This window comes from Arachis hypogaea, chromosome 13, assembly GCF_003086295.3.
Source record: "Arachis hypogaea cultivar Tifrunner chromosome 13, arahy.Tifrunner.gnm2.J5K5, whole genome shotgun sequence".
NCBI lineage: Eukaryota > Viridiplantae > Streptophyta > Magnoliopsida > Fabales > Fabaceae > Arachis > Arachis hypogaea.
Genome location: NC_092048.1, coordinates 13730749 through 13749504, shown reverse-complemented (window position 1 = coordinate 13749504; position 18756 = coordinate 13730749). Strand labels below are relative to the sequence as shown.

General features: G+C 36.5%; 1 protein-coding gene and 1 pseudogene across 3 annotated transcripts; both read left to right on the top strand.

Moving 5' to 3' along the window:
• Nucleotides 1-10292: 10292 nt before the first annotated feature.
• Nucleotides 10293-16525, top strand: LOC112737343 (protein OBERON 4). 3 transcript variants are annotated; one of them, XM_025787203.3, is made up of 3 exons: nucleotides 10293-13872; nucleotides 14378-14965; nucleotides 15784-16525. In XM_025787203.3, the coding sequence occupies exons 1-2, from the start codon at nucleotides 10746-10748 to the stop codon at nucleotides 14932-14934; spliced, it is 3684 nt and encodes a 1227-aa protein (XP_025642988.1). In that variant the 5' UTR covers nucleotides 10293-10745; the 3' UTR covers nucleotides 14935-14965; nucleotides 15784-16525. The 3 variants fall into 3 exon arrangements, with proteins under 3 accessions (XP_025642988.1, XP_025642987.1, XP_025642986.1); XM_025787202.3 differs by lacking the exon at nucleotides 15784-16525 and adding an exon at nucleotides 15074-15187; XM_025787201.3 differs by lacking the exon at nucleotides 15784-16525 and having other exon boundaries at nucleotides 14378-15187.
• Nucleotides 16026-18123, top strand: LOC112732710 (large ribosomal subunit protein uL2m-like; annotated as a pseudogene).
• Nucleotides 18124-18756: the final 633 nt, after the last annotated feature.

Genomic DNA, 18756 nt, shown 5'->3' with positions numbered 1-18756 from the left:
TGCCCAATATGGTTTGTATTAACGACGGTATGATGTCAAGTCATGGCATTTCTGATTTTATTTTTGGCATATTTTTTTGAATAAAATAAGAAATAATATATTATTAATTGTTAATATAAAATATTATTTAAATGTAATTTAAATAAATAGTTTATATTTTAATATTAATAAATTAACACATTATTATAATTTATTTAAGAAAAATTATATGTTATATATGTATTACGTTATTGTATCTAATAAGAATTTAAATTTAGTATGTTCACATAGACTATATTTTGTTGATGTATAGAATAAAATATAAATATAAAAATATAGACATTAGAATTTAGAAGCACAAACACAAAAAATTTATATCTATATATTGTGTTTAGTAAAACTAACGAATAAAATACACAAATATTTAAGAATTTAATTTTATTGCACTGTCAATATAAAATTATTTTACAGGTACATTTTATTATGCAACATCAAATCAATAAAAATTATCTTATACTATTATATAAAATATTTTACTCATCAAAACTAAACTCCATATTTAAAACAATTAAATTACCCTCAATTCAATCACGAAATCCACTACCATTATTGCACACACATCAGACATCACCCCAAACACTACCACCGTCATTTTTTTTTATCTCTTCTAATCTCATTTTAAATTACCATTCTCAAATCTCAATCACTTTTATTCAAACAAATATATTTAATTAAATCAAAACAACAATAAAAATAATGATTAAATCTGAGACATAAACTAAACACACACATACACTCACACTAGAAGAAGGAAAAGGCAGTGTAATGGTGAGGAGAGCCACTGTTGTCGTTGGTGTTAAGCTAGAGTGAGAAAGAGATAATAGAAAGAAAGAGAGGAACAAAAGAGTGTTACGAGATGGAGAAAGGGAGAGAAAGAGAGCTCAATGGAGGAGACAGAGGAGGTGTGGGGAACGATGGCAGTGACTGCAATTCGCAAAGAAGCTGACTGTGCAATTTTGGAATTAATGTATTTTTTATTTGTTTTGAGAATTAATGAATTTATTTATTTTATTTTTTGAATAAAACCCATTTCATTTACTTTCAAGTTTCAATTCATCAACTGTTCTCTTCTACATATAATAATTAATAAATGCCTCTAAAATGCTTTTGAGAGAATCAATTTTTGTTGGGTTGGGTGAATAATACAATAATGGTTTCTGGATGACTTATTGGCTTTTTAGTGGCAATGGTATATTCAACCAAGGTACCAAGCCACCAAACTAATTTCCATGTTTGACTTCATTCATAAATTAGAAGTTAGTTGTCAACTTGCTAGCTTTTGAAACGTATTTATAGCTACCTATAGCTATACCTATATTAGTTAGCGTTTTAAAAATAGGAAAAAGAGAGTTGTCTATGTTTTGTTCCAATTTGTTCATCAAAAGCTAAAATTGCAACAAATTTAGAATTTCAAGCCGAACATCTTAATTAGTGGCAACGTCTTACCGAAATTCTTAATTAGTGATTATAACTATCATTTTAATAATGAAATTATCAACAGTTAACTTAAATTTTAATTAACTATTCTTATTAAAAAATTTATCATCCCAATTCCATATGATGGTAGATTTTTAATCTGTTTCAGTGTGCAACGAACTTAGGTAGATGTATTATAACCATGACAGAACTCTGGAGTCTAGACCATCATGTTCGGTTTGAATTTGACCTTAAGCCTCAGTTACACTCATACATGCACGGAAATGGACTTCAAAGCAGTAATTACACTTTGTTGTTAAGACTCCATAAACATGCATTCCACAAAAGTTTTGGTTTTGGCTATCGAAGATTGGAATAACATATTTAGCAATTGAAACATACATTACCAATATCGTGAAGCAAACGCTTGCACTATTTTATTCCTCCTTGTATTGCATTACGTTTTCATGCTAATTCCGTAAGCATTTATTTTTTTTAGAGAAGTCTATTGTTAGTCTTCTATTTTTTAGGTGTTTACGCCCTGTTAATTATAAAAAATAATTTATTTCTTTCATGAACTATAAAGAGTGGTTAGGTGTGGATCCTTTTTGTTGTTGATGGCAATGCCGGAGATGACAAGGGGATAAGCATTAGTGTTGTTAGGAGTTACCTAGATTGCTTTATGATATTCACTGGTTCTTTATGTTGTTTCGCTCCACTTGTTGTGTTGAGCTTCTCTCTTTCAAAAAAAAAGCTAGGTTCTTTTTTTTCTATATCAAAAAAACACATGGTGTAACACAATAAAATGGACGTGTGGCAAAAATTTTCATTGCTATGGTGGCAAAAAATTTTACTGCTATGGTATCAAATACAAATCGTAACCTACTTTTTGGGTTTTTAAAATTTTTTTGTTTCTGAAAATCACCAAACGCTGGCTGCGTTTTGAGTTTTTCATTTTTTTTTATTTTAGAGTTGGCCAAACGCTGGTTGCATTTTTGGAGCAACAATAATTAATTTTTTTTTGAAATCCACAAATGCAGGTTGTGTTTTGAGAGTCAGAAAGTTTTTCTTGAAGGCCTCAAAACACAGGTTGTGTTTTGTATAGAAAACAATATTTTAATCGAGAGCATTGCCCTTGCCTATAGATACAAAATGCAATTTCATCCTTTTTCACTTCTCCTCTTGCTCTTTCTTGTATATATTTCATAGTTGTAATTTTTTTTGGCAATTAGTTGTGTCAAAAAAATCGGGTTATGTGAGGTTGAGGTTATGGAAGGTGTTGTAAATTTGCAAGTGTATTATAACGGTGAGATTATACCAAACACACACGAAGGAGTGACTTTTGTTTGTGAATGTCCATTATCGTTTGCTATTCCATGCACCATGAGTTTTGTAGAGTTGTAAATAGTTTTTGTGATAACATACAAAGTCACATTTCGAAAAAATGTGAGCAATATTTTATACAGGAATTCTGTACAAGTATTTGGTGGACTGATACAGTTTCAAATAATCTCCATCACTGACGACGCAAGTATGCAACATATGTTCTGTATTTATCGACAAACCTGATTTCACGTGCCGATGATAGAGTTGTACGTTGAGTTTGAACAGCATACGGGGATTAATGCGGTTGGCGACGATGTCAACGTTAATGAACTCGGGGATATAGATTGGGAAAAAGATAACAACGACAGTGAAGATGAGTTTGAAGCCAACTATGAAGTCGATAACGAAAACGACGACGGAGACTTAGCAGGCAATCTGGCGGTACAAAATGAGGCGATGCGATTGTAAGTCAGCACCCCTTTGGCGTTCCATCTTTTATGCGGATTATGGATCTCGAAGCCATGCATGCCCCGAAATTTCCTGAGTATGCGAATATCGGTATATTATCTTATGATTATTAGTTAAAGTTACCACTACCATTAATTTTATTTGCCTTGTCCAATTGACGGTGGTTCGCATGTCGCAGGTGAAGGCAACGTTACGGCAGAAGATGGTGAGTTTAGTGTCAGAATGGAATTTGGTTCTAGGAAGTCGGTGATATCTGTAATCAAAAGCTACACTATCTCTAGAGGAATTGATTACACTGTTTATGAGTCTGAGCCACAGACATTCAATGCGAAATGCATGGGTTATGGTGCAGGGTGCAATTGGCTTATCCGAGCTAGCTTGATTCAAAAGAATGGGTGTTGGGAGATCAAGAGATACAATGTCAAACACACATGCACGATGGGCATGATTTCACAAGATCATGCCAAGTTGGACTCAAACACAATTGCAGATGCCATTAGGCAATTAGTTGAAGCAGACCCGTCGATAAAGGTGAAGTCTATTATTGCAGAAGTCAGTCCAGGTTCAACTACACTGTAAGTTACCGCAAAGCTTGGTTGGCAAAGCAGAAATCTGTCGCAAAAGTTTTCGGTGATTGGGAAGTTTCTTACCAGACTCTGCCAGTCTGGTTGAAAGCAATGACTGCAAAGATGCCAAGGTCTCGTGTTCAAATAAAAACGATCCCCGTTTACCGTGAGAGTGAGGAGGTTCAAGGTGTAAGAGTTTTCCATCGCATTTTTTGGAGCTTCTATCCGTGTATTGTATCATTTAGGCACTGCAAGCCATTGGTGCAAGTTGATGTCACACACCTGTACGGAAAATATAAATGTGCATTTCTAGTTGCGGTTGCACAAGATGGGAACCAAAACATTGTGCCTATTGCATTTGTGATAGTCGAGGGTGAGATGGCAGAAACGTGGGAGTTTTTCCTAACCAATTTGCAGAGATATGTTGTTACCATTGATGGCGTGGGCATTATTTCTGACTGCCATAACTCCTTCGACGCAGCAATAGCTCGCAGTAATGGTGCATGGTCACCATCAAGAGCATGGCACATGTTCTGCATCAGGCACATCGGGTCCAACTTGTTAAGGAGGTTCAAGGCTCTGTATTTGCATAAACTCGTGGTTAACACAGGTATTTGATTTCGCTGTTATGGTCTTATTCATAGTAATTTTGTGGCATCTACTTATGATTAAATGGTTTGTTCAACAAGCTATTCTAGGACGGAACAGGAGTACAACAAAAACTACCAATAGCTTAAGGAGTGGGGTGAGGCATATACTCAACTCAATGGTTCGATGAGATCGGTGTTCAGAGATGGGGTGTATTTATCCAGTGGCGTAGTCTGTGTCCAAGCAATACAAGATAAACTGCAACAGACTACTTCCTTGGTGCCTTCTTCGAATACAAAGATGGGTGTATTTATCCGGTGACGCATTCCATGTCCGTAAATTATACGAATGACCTTGAGACACTCCGACATTCAAACCACCGCCAATTAGGGGTGCACATGGGGCCGGGTGAAGCCGGGTTCGCCGTGACCCGAACCCGACCCTAAATAATGACCGGGTCTATTTATGAGACCCTTACCCAACCCTAGACCCGATGAAATCGTGTTACTTTCGGGCCACACTTAAGCCAGGTCTAAATTGGGTGAAGCCCGGGTTTTGATCAAGTTTATCACGACATCACCAAAAATTATATTCTACATCTTTTGAACCTCTAAATTTTGAAAAATAATTATTCCATAACAATGCAACATTCGCATAATAATAATTTAGAATCTAATAATAATAATTTAAAGTTTTATAATAATAATTATATCAATTACACATTAAACATTCAAAGTTCAAAAGACAATTAAAACAAAGTTAACAACCAACACAAGATTAACATAATAATAATAATAATTTATAGTGTCATACCAACCTATAACAACAAAATATTAAGTAGCAAACAACTACACGGGTCTAACAGGTTGGGGCCGAGTGACCCGAGGCTTGGCCCGAACCCGATTTAATAAATAACCAGGGCCATCTATTGAAACATCGGGTCTGACCGGGCCATAACGAAACCGGGCCAAATTAGCCCTGAAGTCATCGGGTCCGGTCCGGGTCTTCGGGCCGGACCGGGTCTTGTGCACCCCTACCGCCAATATCAGAAGCACCGACATCTGGCATGCTCGCACTGCTAGTGTCATACAAACCAGAACCACTCATCCCCAGAGCACTCGTTCCACCGTAGTCAAACCAGTGCTGAAGGTCATGTCCCAAAAATTTCTCTTCCTGTTGCAGATATTCATTCAAATTGAATAACTTGGTATGTGGTGGTGCGGAAGGACAATGATGATCTACATGACCCTACGATTGATCCATGTCGAAGTCACTGACATGACCTGATGTGGCATGACGACAAGCAAACTGCTGAGAAGTAGCAGGCCCTTGTTGCTCTGGTGACGGAAATAGATAATCTGTATCTCTCAGGATCTGAGACAAGCTGATGGTATCAGATCCACCCAACAGACTAAACTGACCATCTGTTGGAATAACCATCTGTCGTATATAGGGTTCAGCTGCCTGAGGTGGTTGTGGTTTCGGTATGTACGGTTGTTGTTGCTCCCACGCCGGTCACTGCTGTTGGCCGTAGGCCGGTGCCTGGAACTGCTGGACATATGCCAGGTCCTGAAAATACTGCTCATACCTTGACATCTGGAACTGATGCTCATATGCCGGGGCCTGAAAGTGGGTCTCTTAGCTATTATTTTTATCATAGTTATCAGAACCGAACCAGTATGATCGGGTCACCGGATCACTGATTCAACCGGTGGGTCACTGATTCACCCGGTTAACCCAGTCATAAATTAAAAAAATTATAAAATTATATAAATAAAATTAAAATAATGTCTTAAAACTAAAAATCCAACTCTTCACAAACATTAATAATTTAATATCAATTTTTAAACTAGTTTCTCGTACAAAATACTTTCTCAATTTAAATCAACAAGGACGAGCGAAAGATAACACAATCGATAAATCAAGTTCAATGGGTGATCTCAAAGTCAGCACCAATATCTTCTTTGGAGCTTGATCAATATTTCCCTCGTTTTAAAATTCTAACAAAAGAAACAACCACCAAAGTTTTTAAGCAACAAAAGATTTAGCTATTCAAGTATTCAACAAAAGAGTTTTTAAGCAACACAGCAACAACCACCAGAGTTCACTGATGAGAATCAAAAAATTTAACCACTCAAGTATTCAACTAATCAACTCTGTTATCTAGCAGCAAAATTTAACTCATTGACGTTATCCAGCAAAAAATAATTTGCTCAGGTTCAGCTACTCTAAAAAATTAAATACAACAGCAACAACCATTAGATTCAACAATTCTAACTAAAATTTGCTCAAGTTCAACAACAATTCTAAAAAAATTAAATACAACAGCAACAACCTCTAGATTCAACAACAATTCTATCTAAAATTTGCTCAGGTTCAGCAATAACTCTAAAAATCCAAATGCAACAGCAATAACTTCTAGATTCAACAACAATTCTAACTAAAATTTGCTCAGCTTCAACAACAACTCTAAAAAATTAAATACAACAGCAACAATCACTAAACTCAACAACAATTCTAATTAAAATATGCTCATGTTCAAAAATAATTCTAATTTCACCGAAATTACACTGAACCAATGAAAGAACAGGGTCGAAAATTGAAGGGAGCTCACCTGGTTGACTGGTTTCGAGACCACGACACAAGAATACAACAACCACCACCACCACTCGAGGGAGCAGATGCTGCTTGACTGGTTCCGGCGTCTGCTTCTGCCACCGACGAAGCGAACGTAGGAGCATGAGACTGCGAGGACGACCAAGGTGAGGGGACGAGGTGAGAGACCGAGAGACTGACGAGGTGAGGCCGTGAGAGACTGAGATGACAACTGACGAGGTAAGGGAAGAGACAAGTGAGTGATGAGGTGAAGGTGAGGACGTGAGCCACCGTGAATGATGGACTATCGAGCTCGAGAGAGAAGAGACACGAGGCTAGCTAGGTGTTAGGGGTGGGTTCCAATTCCATTCAGATTAGGGACATTAGCTATTAGGGTTTCCTACTTTCATTCATTCAAATCAACACAGGGGAAGAGGGGCTTGAAACGATGCCGTTGCAAGCATTTAAAAAAAAAAGTGACCCGGACCAGGTTAAATCAACTGGCCAAGTCACCGGTTTTAAAGTCAAATCGGGTTTTACCGGTTCCAGGGCTTGTCCAATTCGGTGAGTGGCTCGGCCCGACCAGGTGACCGCGTGTCCGAATTTTCGGTCGAACCGGCCAGGTCGAGCCGGGTTTGATAATACTTATTTTTATAACAATTTTATAACAAACATTACATTGACTAATAGGTCTAAAATGAGAAAAAATTTTAGGTCTAGGTACTTTAGGAATAATAAAGATGAGAGTATGGTTAACTGCTGAAATAAGAGATGGTTTCCTAAAAATTCGCTAAATCCAGAGAATGAGAGAGTCTTTAATAGTATTAAAACTGAAATCACTTCATCAAACACATCAAGGCATCGAATGAAATAAAAGTGAATTAAATTTAGAGGGAGAAAAATCACAAGCCCATTGATGACGGTATTAATTGAAGATTGCAAGGAAATAAAGATTGGAAGTTATGCTAGAAGAAATCATTATTTAGATAGATTTAATTCTATTTTAGTTTTGATTCTGTTTTAATTTGAATTTGAATTTTAAATTAGGGTTATTATTTAAGGTAGAGGGAGACTCTTCGAAAGGGGCTTCTCTTCTTCGGCAATTCTGAGTTTTAATTTCTTAAGGATTTCAAGGACGAACATGAGTTTCTAATTCTCCTCAGTTAAGGTTAGGAACTCTGTTGATTCTACGGATTAATGTTTTAAGCTTTTCTACCTTTGATTTATGCATTGATATCTTTTCAAGAAAATATTTTCGTTCTTCATCTTAAAGGATTTGAATGTGTTGGGAAACAATTCTACTCTGATTTAAATTTTTTTAACTTCTTGAAAAGTTGATTAATTGAATAAAATTTGAAAATCGTTTCTCATAATTCTTAAGTTTTGAAACTGGATTACCTTCATTGTACCTGTCTTTCCATAGCTAATAGATTTAGATTCTTATCGAGAGGCTTCACGATAAGAGGTCGTTTTCAAGGTTTGCATCATTCATCATATTCTTCAAGCGAAACATCAATGTTAGGCTTAGGATTGAAAGGAACGTCTAGTTATGCGTTAAGAGCTACGACATCTTCATCTGACTTATACTCCTCGGCAATTAGGTCTCCTATCTCTTTAAGATTCAAGTTGTCAAAGTCATTGTCAAATGTCAACCACCATATCTCAATAAGACACCTTTCAACATATCTCAATAAGACACCTTTTAACGAGTAAATTGTTCCTTTGACACATCATCACCACTTTTATTATTGGATGAATTGAAAACTATCTCTTCATCAGTTATTGTTTTTATGGATCTAATTTGCCTCTACTTTCATATTGTATGTTAATGGATCTTCTACCATATTTTCTAATGGAGTTACATCATTTAGTTCATTCATTTTAACTTTTTTTATGTTTTTTTGCTACCAGATCTTTTTTATCCGGTGACCGCTTCTCTAGGTCGACAACAAGGTTCTCAGGGTTTATAGAAATTTTTTTTTTGTTTGTTTAAATTTAAAGTTTAACACTATATTTGGATATAAGAAAGAAAATAGGAAGAAAGAAAATAAAAAGAAAGAAAATAAGAGGAGATAAAATAAAAAGAAAAGTAGAATTATTGTGTGTCGTTTGGATGAAGAGAAATAGAAAAGAAAAAAAATAAAAAAAAAATTTCTTTGTTTGGATAGAAAAAAAATTAAAAAAAAAATTATAATAATATAAAATTACATTAATATTCTTATAATAAAAAATATAAATATTTTTATTTATGTTTTATTATATTTTATAAATATTATAAAATATTATAATTTTATATATTTAATTTAAATTATTTATCTAATATATATATATATATATATATATATATATAATGTTTAAATGTGAATTTCTATTATAATAATATATTAAAATTATTAAACTAAATTTATATCGATAATTATTAATAATAATAAAATTATGAATAATATTATAAATGCACAAAAGATAACATTTTTTTTTGTTTTCTTATTTGCAGTGGAGAGAAATTTTTTTTAGTAGAATTCATACTAAAATTTTTTTTATTTTTTTTTAACATTTAAACAAAAAAAATTTCACTTATTTTTTTTTATTATTTTTTTTAATTTTCTCTTAAACCAAATATAGTGTAACAGTATACTATATTGGAAAAAAAGGTGCATTGCAAATTTGCAATACATAAAATCATTAATGATGATTGAGGTCTTATTACCCGTCGTTCATATTATTGGGTTTGGCAAAATGAAGCAATCACCTGCTTCCAATCCAACTGTTACTATTACTGAGAATACTAACCTTGAAAATGGAAATTAACAAGAAGAAAAAGGAAAAAAAAGAAAGAAAAATTATTAAATAAACATGGCATGAAACAGAAGGCGGTAAACGTGTCACCTCATGAGTGTTACACCAAACACACAGGATTGTGATTCCACTGCATGCGATCCCACCCCGTCAACCAAACAGAACACACTAGTACAAAGTACAAACAAGTCAAGTGCGCCTCTTTTTATATTTCGTGATTGTTATCAACTTATCATGTCTAAAATTATTGTCTAATTTATTAAAAAAAATTAAAAATTAATATTTAATTTTAAAAATATAAAAATAAATCATTTTAAATATTTAATTTTATTTCAAAAAAATTGTACAAAAATTTAGCACCAAATTATAAATCATAAAATTCACTCTATATTTTTTCAAAAACCCCACTATCCTGCGCCGGGTAAGCGTAATGCGCACCCACTACTATTTACCGTTTACCCTTTTCCCTAACACGCACGACGAGTGCGCTCTACGCACCTTGCGTGTCCAAGTCCAACTCTTTCTCATCTCTAGTTAAACACCGTTGACTACAATAAATCTCACACTTTTCCCATTTTTTCTATTTTCTTAACATTTTCGTTTTTCAAAATTTTTCTTCATATACTATGACCGCACCGCCACTCGCCGGAAAATCTTCGCCGGTGTATTTTTCGACTTCCGCTTCTCTCTTCGATAACGTCCTTTAGCTTTCGGTACTGTTCTCTGTCTTCTGCACATATCTTCTTCCCCGCTTCTAGCTTATTGCATTTTGGCCGTGTCTGAAACTTAGGGTTCCTGGAACCCTAGACGCCGCTTCCGGAACTTCTCCATGACATTCGGAGTGAGATTTTGGAGTTTTTCAGCTGATTAGGTTGGATTGGTGGCTGCATCTTGTTGTTCTCTGTTTCTGTGATTTTTTTTTTTCAATTCTGTTTACGGAAGTTCTTGAGAATGAAGCGATTGAGGTCAAGCGAAGATCTCCACTCGTACGGTGACAAGAATGGCTGCAAGGATTCGAATCTGAACCGGTCATTTTCGTCGTCGCAGCGAAGCTTCTACTATAAGCCTGACAGTGCACCGCGGAAAGGCTCGCTATCTTCGTCATCGTCTTCTCGCCATGACAGAGATCGAGCGTTGGATGAGGATCGGGAGGGTTCAAGGTTGGTTCGGAAGCGATCGGAACATGATTTCGACGGTTTCGATCGGAGGAAGGGGTTTGATCGGTACAGAGACGGTGGCGGTTACGGCGGCGGTGGAGGAGGAGATAGAAGTTTGATTCACCGGTCAGAGAGCTTCTGCGGAGGTTCGAGGAGGGAGTTTCCGAAGGGGTTCCGGTCGGAGAGGGACCGGCCGAGGAGGGAAGGCAGCGTGTCTTCGTGGCGGAGAGGGTTGAAGGATTTTGATGAGAACGGTGGCGGAAGCAGAGGGAGTAGTAGAGTTTCTTCGACGGCAGAGGAGAGGGTGGTAAGGTCGCCGAAGGGTTTGAGGGATGTGAAGTCGCCGACATGGTCGAAAGACTCCGAAAGTGAGCAATCGAAGAAGAGGTCTTCGTCTCCGAGAGTATCGCTGAGAGATGACAAGTCCAAGTCCAAGTCTAAGTCACCAACTTGGTCCAAGGACTCAGAAAGTGAGCAATCAAAAAGTTGTGAGCGGTCCAAGAGTGTTGAGCAGTTTAAGAGCGTTGAGCAGTCTAAGAATGTTGAGCAACCCAAGAGCGTTGAGCAGTCGAAGAGCATTGAGGTGAAGAAAACCGAGGAGTTGCAGGTTCAGAGTGGAAGCAGCAGTGAAATGGAAGAAGGGGAGTTAGAACCTGAGCCTGCTCCTGCTCCTGTTCCTCAGGCTGAACCAGAGGCGGCTCTCAAAGTTGCTTCTGAAAGTGAAGAACGCAAGGATTCTGCCCTTTTGGAGAATGCTGAGAAGGAAGTCATGAACGAATGTGAGGTCAATGCTACAAAGGCTGCAAAGGGCGATACACAATTATACGAGGAAAAACCTAATATGGACATTGATTCTGAGGTGAAAAATGCAGAAAAGGAAGCCGATAAGGTGCAAGATGTTCAAGACAATCCTGCGAAGGATGTTCCTGTTGCTAATACTGAAGTCAAACTGGCTCGTGATGTTGTTAATAGAAAAGAGGAGTGTTTGAAGGCTGACGATTCTGAGTGCAAGGAGGAAACAAAGAAGGATGCATATTTGGCGATGTCTGTGGTTAACGAAGAGGAGCAGAAACAGGACAAGGGTGTGGATTTAAAAGCTAGCGCAGGTCTTGACAAACCAGAGTTAAATGATGAAGTCTCAAAAGAGAATGAAGCTCCAAAAGAAGTGAATAGGGAATTCATGGCGGAGGGTGTGGCCAACAACATCAAGGATAAAGGGAAAAGCGTCTCTGTTACCCCAACTAATGTTGCCCATTCTTCAGAAGATGGCTTGTGGACTGATAGAGGATCAAGAGATCTTGCCACATGCTCTGCTGATGTTATGGACGGCCCTAGCACCAGAGGATTCGAGTTGTTTTCTAGATCTCCTGTCAGAAAACCGGAGAAAAAGGAGCAGTCAGGTCTCAGCAAGAAGGATGATGGTCTTGGAATGGAGCAGCTTGATCTTTCTCTTAGCTTACCAAATGTTCTGTTACCTATTGGTTCTCATGAGATGGCAACGCAAGCCCCTGGATCCCCCAGTCAAGCTCGGAGTGTGCAGTCATTAAGTACTACATTTTGTACCAACTCAGATGGTTTTACTGCATCAATGTCTTTTTCAGGCTCCCAATCTCTCTACCACAATCCAAGCTGTTCTCTAACAAAAAATGTAGTTGACTATGAACAATCTGTTGGCAGCCGCCCCTTATTTCAGGGAATTGATTGGCAAAGCCTATCTCAGAATGATCCCAAACATAAAGAAGTTCCTTATAGCAAGATAACTTCTGCAAATGGAAATGGTTCATTTTACCAATCTCAAGCATCATGGGGTGTTTTAGATGGTCAAGTTGTGAAGGGTCAACAATCTAGGGTCCTAGAAGGAAGCTCAAAAATGGGCAGCGGACTTGACAGGCAATTGAGTTTTCAGAAGCAGTTTTCGGGACAGTCAAGACGCCATGATGATGTTAGATCTCCTACACACAGTGCTGGGTCTCATGACATTGGGTCAAATTATAGTCGTGAGAAAAAGGGGGAAGCCAAGGATAGGAGTAGTGGTAGTTTGTATCGAACTACTAGCCAAAAGGAGCAAGAACAAATTCTGATGGGTGGAATTGACTTTGTTGAGACTATCATTGCAAAACTGGTTTCTGAACCAGTGAATGCGACGACTCGAAAGTTTCATGAAATGGGAGGACAGCCTGTAGCGTTTCTGAAGGAGGGCATTAGGGAAATCATGCTTAATCCAGATAAGCACGGGCAAATACTTGCTTTCCAAAAAGTTCTGCAGAATAGGTCTGACATAACCTTGGATGTCTTACTAAAGTGTCATCGAGTACAACTGGAAATTTTGGTTGCTTTAAAAACTGGTTTAACCCATTATCTTCACGTAGACAACAGCATTCCATCTTCTGATTTAGCTCAAGTTTTTCTGAACCTAAGATGTAGGAATCTTTCATGTCGAAGCCAATTGCCTGTGGATGAATGCGATTGCAAGGTTTGTACACAGAAGAGTGGTTTTTGCAGGGAATGCATGTGTCTGGTGTGTTCTAAGTTTGACAACGCATCAAATACATGTAGTTGGGTTGGGTGTGATGTTTGCCTTCACTGGTGTCATACTGATTGTGGGTTACGGGAGTCTTATATTAGAAATGGTCACAGTACTACTGGGACAAGAGGAATGACAGAGATGCAGTTTCATTGTATTGCTTGTGATCACCCGTCTGAGATGTTTGGCTTTGTCAAGGAGGTGTTTCAAAATTTTGCAAAAGATTGGCCAGTTGAAACCCTCTGCAAGGAGCTTGAATATGTGAAGAGAATTTTTAATGCCAGCAAGGACATGAGAGGGAGACAACTGCATGAGATTGCAGATCAAATGCTACCAAGGCTGGTAAACAAGTCGAACCTTCCTGAGGTTTTGAGGCACGTAATGTCTTTCCTTGTTGGTGAGTAACATATTTCTTGATAATTATATTATTGATAAATTACAACGCTTTGTTATTTCAATACTTTTAGCTGAATTCTACACTGTATATTGGTAAAATTTCCACAAGAACATATGGATAAATCTTATAATACTGAGTTATATTTGCTGTCTGAATGACATACACGAAAAGGTTTTGGTTGTCAGATTTGAGTGAATTCTGAAAACTTGAGAACGTGATGAATCTGAGTATGATAATTTGTTTTGCTGCAGTGTGTCATTCTGTTATACACTTAGATCTGTATTTTATGTGATTTGAACTCTTCATGAATTTAAGTCGAAGGCAGGAAATCTAATACTGCAGTTTTTCGTATTTGTATCATGCCTAATTGCCTATAAAGCATACTATTTCAGATCTCAGATTGTGCTATTTCCTAAGTTTGATTTTATTTTTTCATGTTTAAATTCCTAGTGCTTTCAAGCTAAATTGTGTTTGCATCTTTTTACCCTACATGTCCATATTTCAGATGGGGATTCTTCCAAATTAGCCATGGCTACAAACTTATCTGGGAAGGAACGAAGTAAGGAAATCAAAGGGGTAGCTGGGCCAAGCCAGGAAGCTTCTTGGCTGAAATCTACTTATTCGGAGAAGAAACCTGTGTTAGAAAGGCCAGCAAACATCCTTACCAGCTTTGATCAAAATGATAAAAGGACTCTGGCGCCTGAGCTGCAAATGAGTATTGTCCCAAAAGACTTCTGTTTTGATGAATTGGAGAGTGTAGTTAAAATCAAACAAGCAGAGGCTAAAATGTTTCAGTCACGTGCTGATGATGCAAGAAGAGAAGCTGAAGGGTTGAAACGTATTGCCCTTGCAAAGAGTGAGAAAATTGATGAAGAGTATACTCAGCGAATTGCGAAGCTGCGACTGGGTGAGACAGAGGAAATGCGTAGGCAGAAACTCGAAGAACTTCAAGCATTAGAACGGGCACATCTGGAGTATTTCAACATGAAAAGGAGAATGGAGGCAGACATTAAAGATCTTTTATCTAAAATGGAAGCTACTAAAAGGAGTCTTGCCCTGTGAAGCTGACAACACTCTAGAATAGTTCTTTCAGGTAAATGTAATCTTCCATCTTATAATTTGTAGGTTTCAATTCCATCTTAATGTTATGAGTTACTGTAGTTTCTGATCCATAGATTGATGTATCTATCTGCTGTTGTAGTTCATTTGGGATTCAAGCTGCTAACCAAGATCTTGTACAGAGATTCCAACAGTTAATTACTCTTATTAAACAATTGGAATTACAAAAGCTATTTAAACTAGATTACTATTAAAACACCCTTGCAAGAATTCCCACTATTTGGCTGCATTTGCTAGGCAGAATTTTTCTACTGACTCACAAGAGGAAAAGGATAAACTTAGCTACATATTGCGCTTTAAAAGTTTGCCTAGAGTCGAGACCTTAATCTTCGGTGTGTTGTTTTTATCTCAAATACTCCACGAAACTTCTCAGAGGGTTTTTTACTGTTTTATTTCATGTGTTGGTCTATCGTAATGCTCACTGTTTATCATTACAATTTTTATGCCAGTTTGAATTTTGAGAGGAAACTATTATTTCTACTTATGAAAGTTTTAAACGCTGACAAAGTTCCTCACGAAAAAAAGAAATTGAAGTTCTACCAATGAAAGATGAGTTTCGTAGGACAAAATTTTTCAAATACTAAAAAATTACCTAAAAATTCTAAATTACTCTTCTTCCAACCTCAGTTAACCTCACTAATTATTTCCAATCACCAATGCAAGTACAAGCAACACAAATTATTTTTCTTCTGAGCAAAACTCAACAACTTGATTGTTTTGTTTACCTCCTTGATTCTGATGATTGTTCCCTCATCCCTTCTTTCCTCCATTATTGCCCTGAACTTGGAACAGCCGGCTGGCCCACCACCACTGCCACTGCCTTGCTTTTCGTTACCTCCTTCACTACCACTGCCACCACCCCCACCCTTGGGAGCATTTGTGAACTGTGGATGGTTCCCATTCAGTTCACCATCATGGGGCTTGGGGGCTGCTTCATCTTGTTGGGAGGAGGAGGCGTGTCTATGTCATTGTCAAATCTATCGTCGTCATAGTCCTCATCATCCTCATCAAACACATGGTCTACTTCGTCATCGATGAAATCCTTGAAAAGAGCAAAGGCAAAGTTGAGATCAAACACATGGTCTACTTCGTCATCGATGAAATCCTTGAAAAGAACAAAGGCAAAGTTGAGATTTGGGAGAGTGGATGTTGATGTTTGGAGAGTGAGACAGTGAGGTGATAGGGATTAAAAGGAACAAATGGATCAAGATAATTAGAGTTAAAAAAACAGATAATTTAAAGTTTTTAGGTGATTTTTTAGTATTTAGATAATTTTATCGTTCAAAATTCATTATAAGTATAATTTTAATTTTTTTGGGTAGATTTATCAATGTTTAAAATTTTTATACGTAAAAATGGTAGTTAACTCAACCTAGAGTTTCATTTGCTAAGCTTTTGGTTTCAAAATGGAAAGGAAAGGTGGGTCATTTCTCTTGTGTTGGATAATGTATTTAGAATCAAATACTATTTGTACACTAAAATAAGTTATTAGTGTATTTGTGTATAAATTCATGCCAATGAATTATAACTAAAATGACATAATTTCTTTAATATTTATTTAAGAGGTTATAGGTTTGAGTCTCCTTATCTTTATCTTTGACAAAAAAAAAATACATGTAATTTAATTTATTTTTAATATATATTTATATTTCAATATATATTTTATACTAAAGACTAAATACACGTAGTATAATTGATTTAGGATAATTAACTATTTATTATATGTTGGCATCAATATAACAACCGGTAATTAAGATGAAAGTTACAATGTATCGATGCTAAATTGATGATGCATACAATAATAAAAGGAATAAAAAGGAGAGAAAAGAAGTAAAAATTTAAATACAGTTGTTTTATGTAAAATTATTAATTAAAAATGATTAGATAATTCGGTAAAAATTTTAAAACTAATAATTTAAATGCGTTAGTTTATGGACAGATCTTATCAACTAATCAATCACATGGACAAGAGGAATCAGGCATAATAATTTGAGCTCTTTATTATGAATAAATATATAATATGAATATATAGTTATTTTTAATCACAAAAGATTTGAATTCTCATAAAATTAACTATAAAAAATTAAAATTAAAATTATATTTATATAAAATAAATTTTGTTCAATAAAAATAATCAATTATTAAAAAATTACTCAAAATTCCAAAACTACCTTTTTCATCGTCTTTAACCTTGAATGCTCTAACATTAACAACAATCAAACTACCGCATCTACTCTTTCTCTTCCTGCCCTTCATCCATCTCCGGCGCCTCGGCGTCGTCGCGCCTCCCCTCTCCTCTCTGTCGCAAGCTCGCACCCCGCCGTCGCTCCTCTTTGTTGCAAGCTAGCTCCTCTCCGTCGCTGTTGCTCCTCTTATGTCGGATCCATAGTGTTCTGCATTTCTTTCAATAGTTCAGAGAAACCGACGGCGTCGTAGCCAACCGTCGTCACCTCCTTCTCCTTAGCACCACCATCCTCCCAACAAACAATCATATTCAGAGATGAAAAAGCTAGACAGAACCTTCCTATGTGGGCATTGTTGAGCAGATTGAGTACGATCCCAATAGCTCCTCCAGCATCGATCTCATCCGATGGATCGATGAAGTCTGCCGCCGTGCTATGTTGGAGAAAGCCCTTGCTCAGCCGTTGCGCAAATCACTCCAGATATATAACTCCGCCGAAGGCAACAACTACATCTGTAGTGTGTTCGCGTTCAATTCGATGCTGCCGCCGCAGCACACTGGTTCAACAGCGAGGAACAAGTTTGTCAGCATTCTCGCCGAAGAAAAAAGCAGCTTCTGCTTCTGCGTCTGGATCCGAATTGCTTCCCCTCGGGTTGCCGAGGATTGCGGTGGCTCCGTTGAGAGTATCGTTCTTTGCCCCGCGAGCGAGAAAGGAGGAGATGCTGCAAGTTCGGAACTGGACGAAGAACAACCACGTCTGGACGCATAGGAACAAGCGCAAAGCTGCAATTTCTTGGCATGGCATCACGTGATAGGGTTCACAGCGCAAAGGAATTAGGGTTTGTGCTAGAAATTGGCCCATTTTTTATGCCCTTGTGAAACTAAATTGTTGGGAAGACGGTGGTGGTAAGGAGAAAGAGGAGAAGATCGAGTGAATCAGAGAAAAATGAATCCGATTCAGAGGAGTCCAGGAGTATATACGGTGGATTTTGCATGGGAGGTGATGGTTATGGGAGGAAGAGAAAAAGAGAGGAATATTTATAAAATTATTAACAAAAATTTAATAATTAATTATTTCTATCAAATAAAATTTATCTTATATAGATATAATTTTAGTTTTAATTTTTTATAATTAATTTAATTTGTGTTCAAAATTTTCAAGATTAAAAATGATTATTTACTCAATGTAACATTTTCTTTGATGTAGAGACGTGCTTTGTTTCGATGCTTGTAATTGCACAGTTTTGAATTTTCAATTGACATAAACCTTTCATTATCTTTCATAATATAGGCAAATTTTTAAGCGTAGATGGTATAAAAGTATCTGCATATAGATTTGATTTTGTTGAATTTCTGTATGACTACTTTATATTAATATTGGCAGCGTAATTCTCTCACCTGAAAAAAAAGGTACCTTTTGTTGTAGAATAAATAAAAAAATAATATAAAATATAAATAAAAAATTTTAATATTGATATTTACTAATATAATTATTTTATTATAATAATAGAAGTAATAAATATATTTACTAATATTATATATGTAGTAATGTATATTCAAAAAAGAGAGGAAAGAGAGTTTAT

Excerpts from the sequence above, each read along its gene's own strand:
- LOC112737343 (XM_025787203.3), top strand. The coding sequence starts at position 10,746 with ATGAAGCGATTGAGGTCAAGCGAAGATCTCCACTCGTACGGTGACAAG. Across the intron at positions 13,873-14,377 it reads CGTAATGTCTTTCCTTGTTG|ATGGGGATTCTTCCAAATTA; the intron begins GTGAGTAACATA and ends TCCATATTTCAG.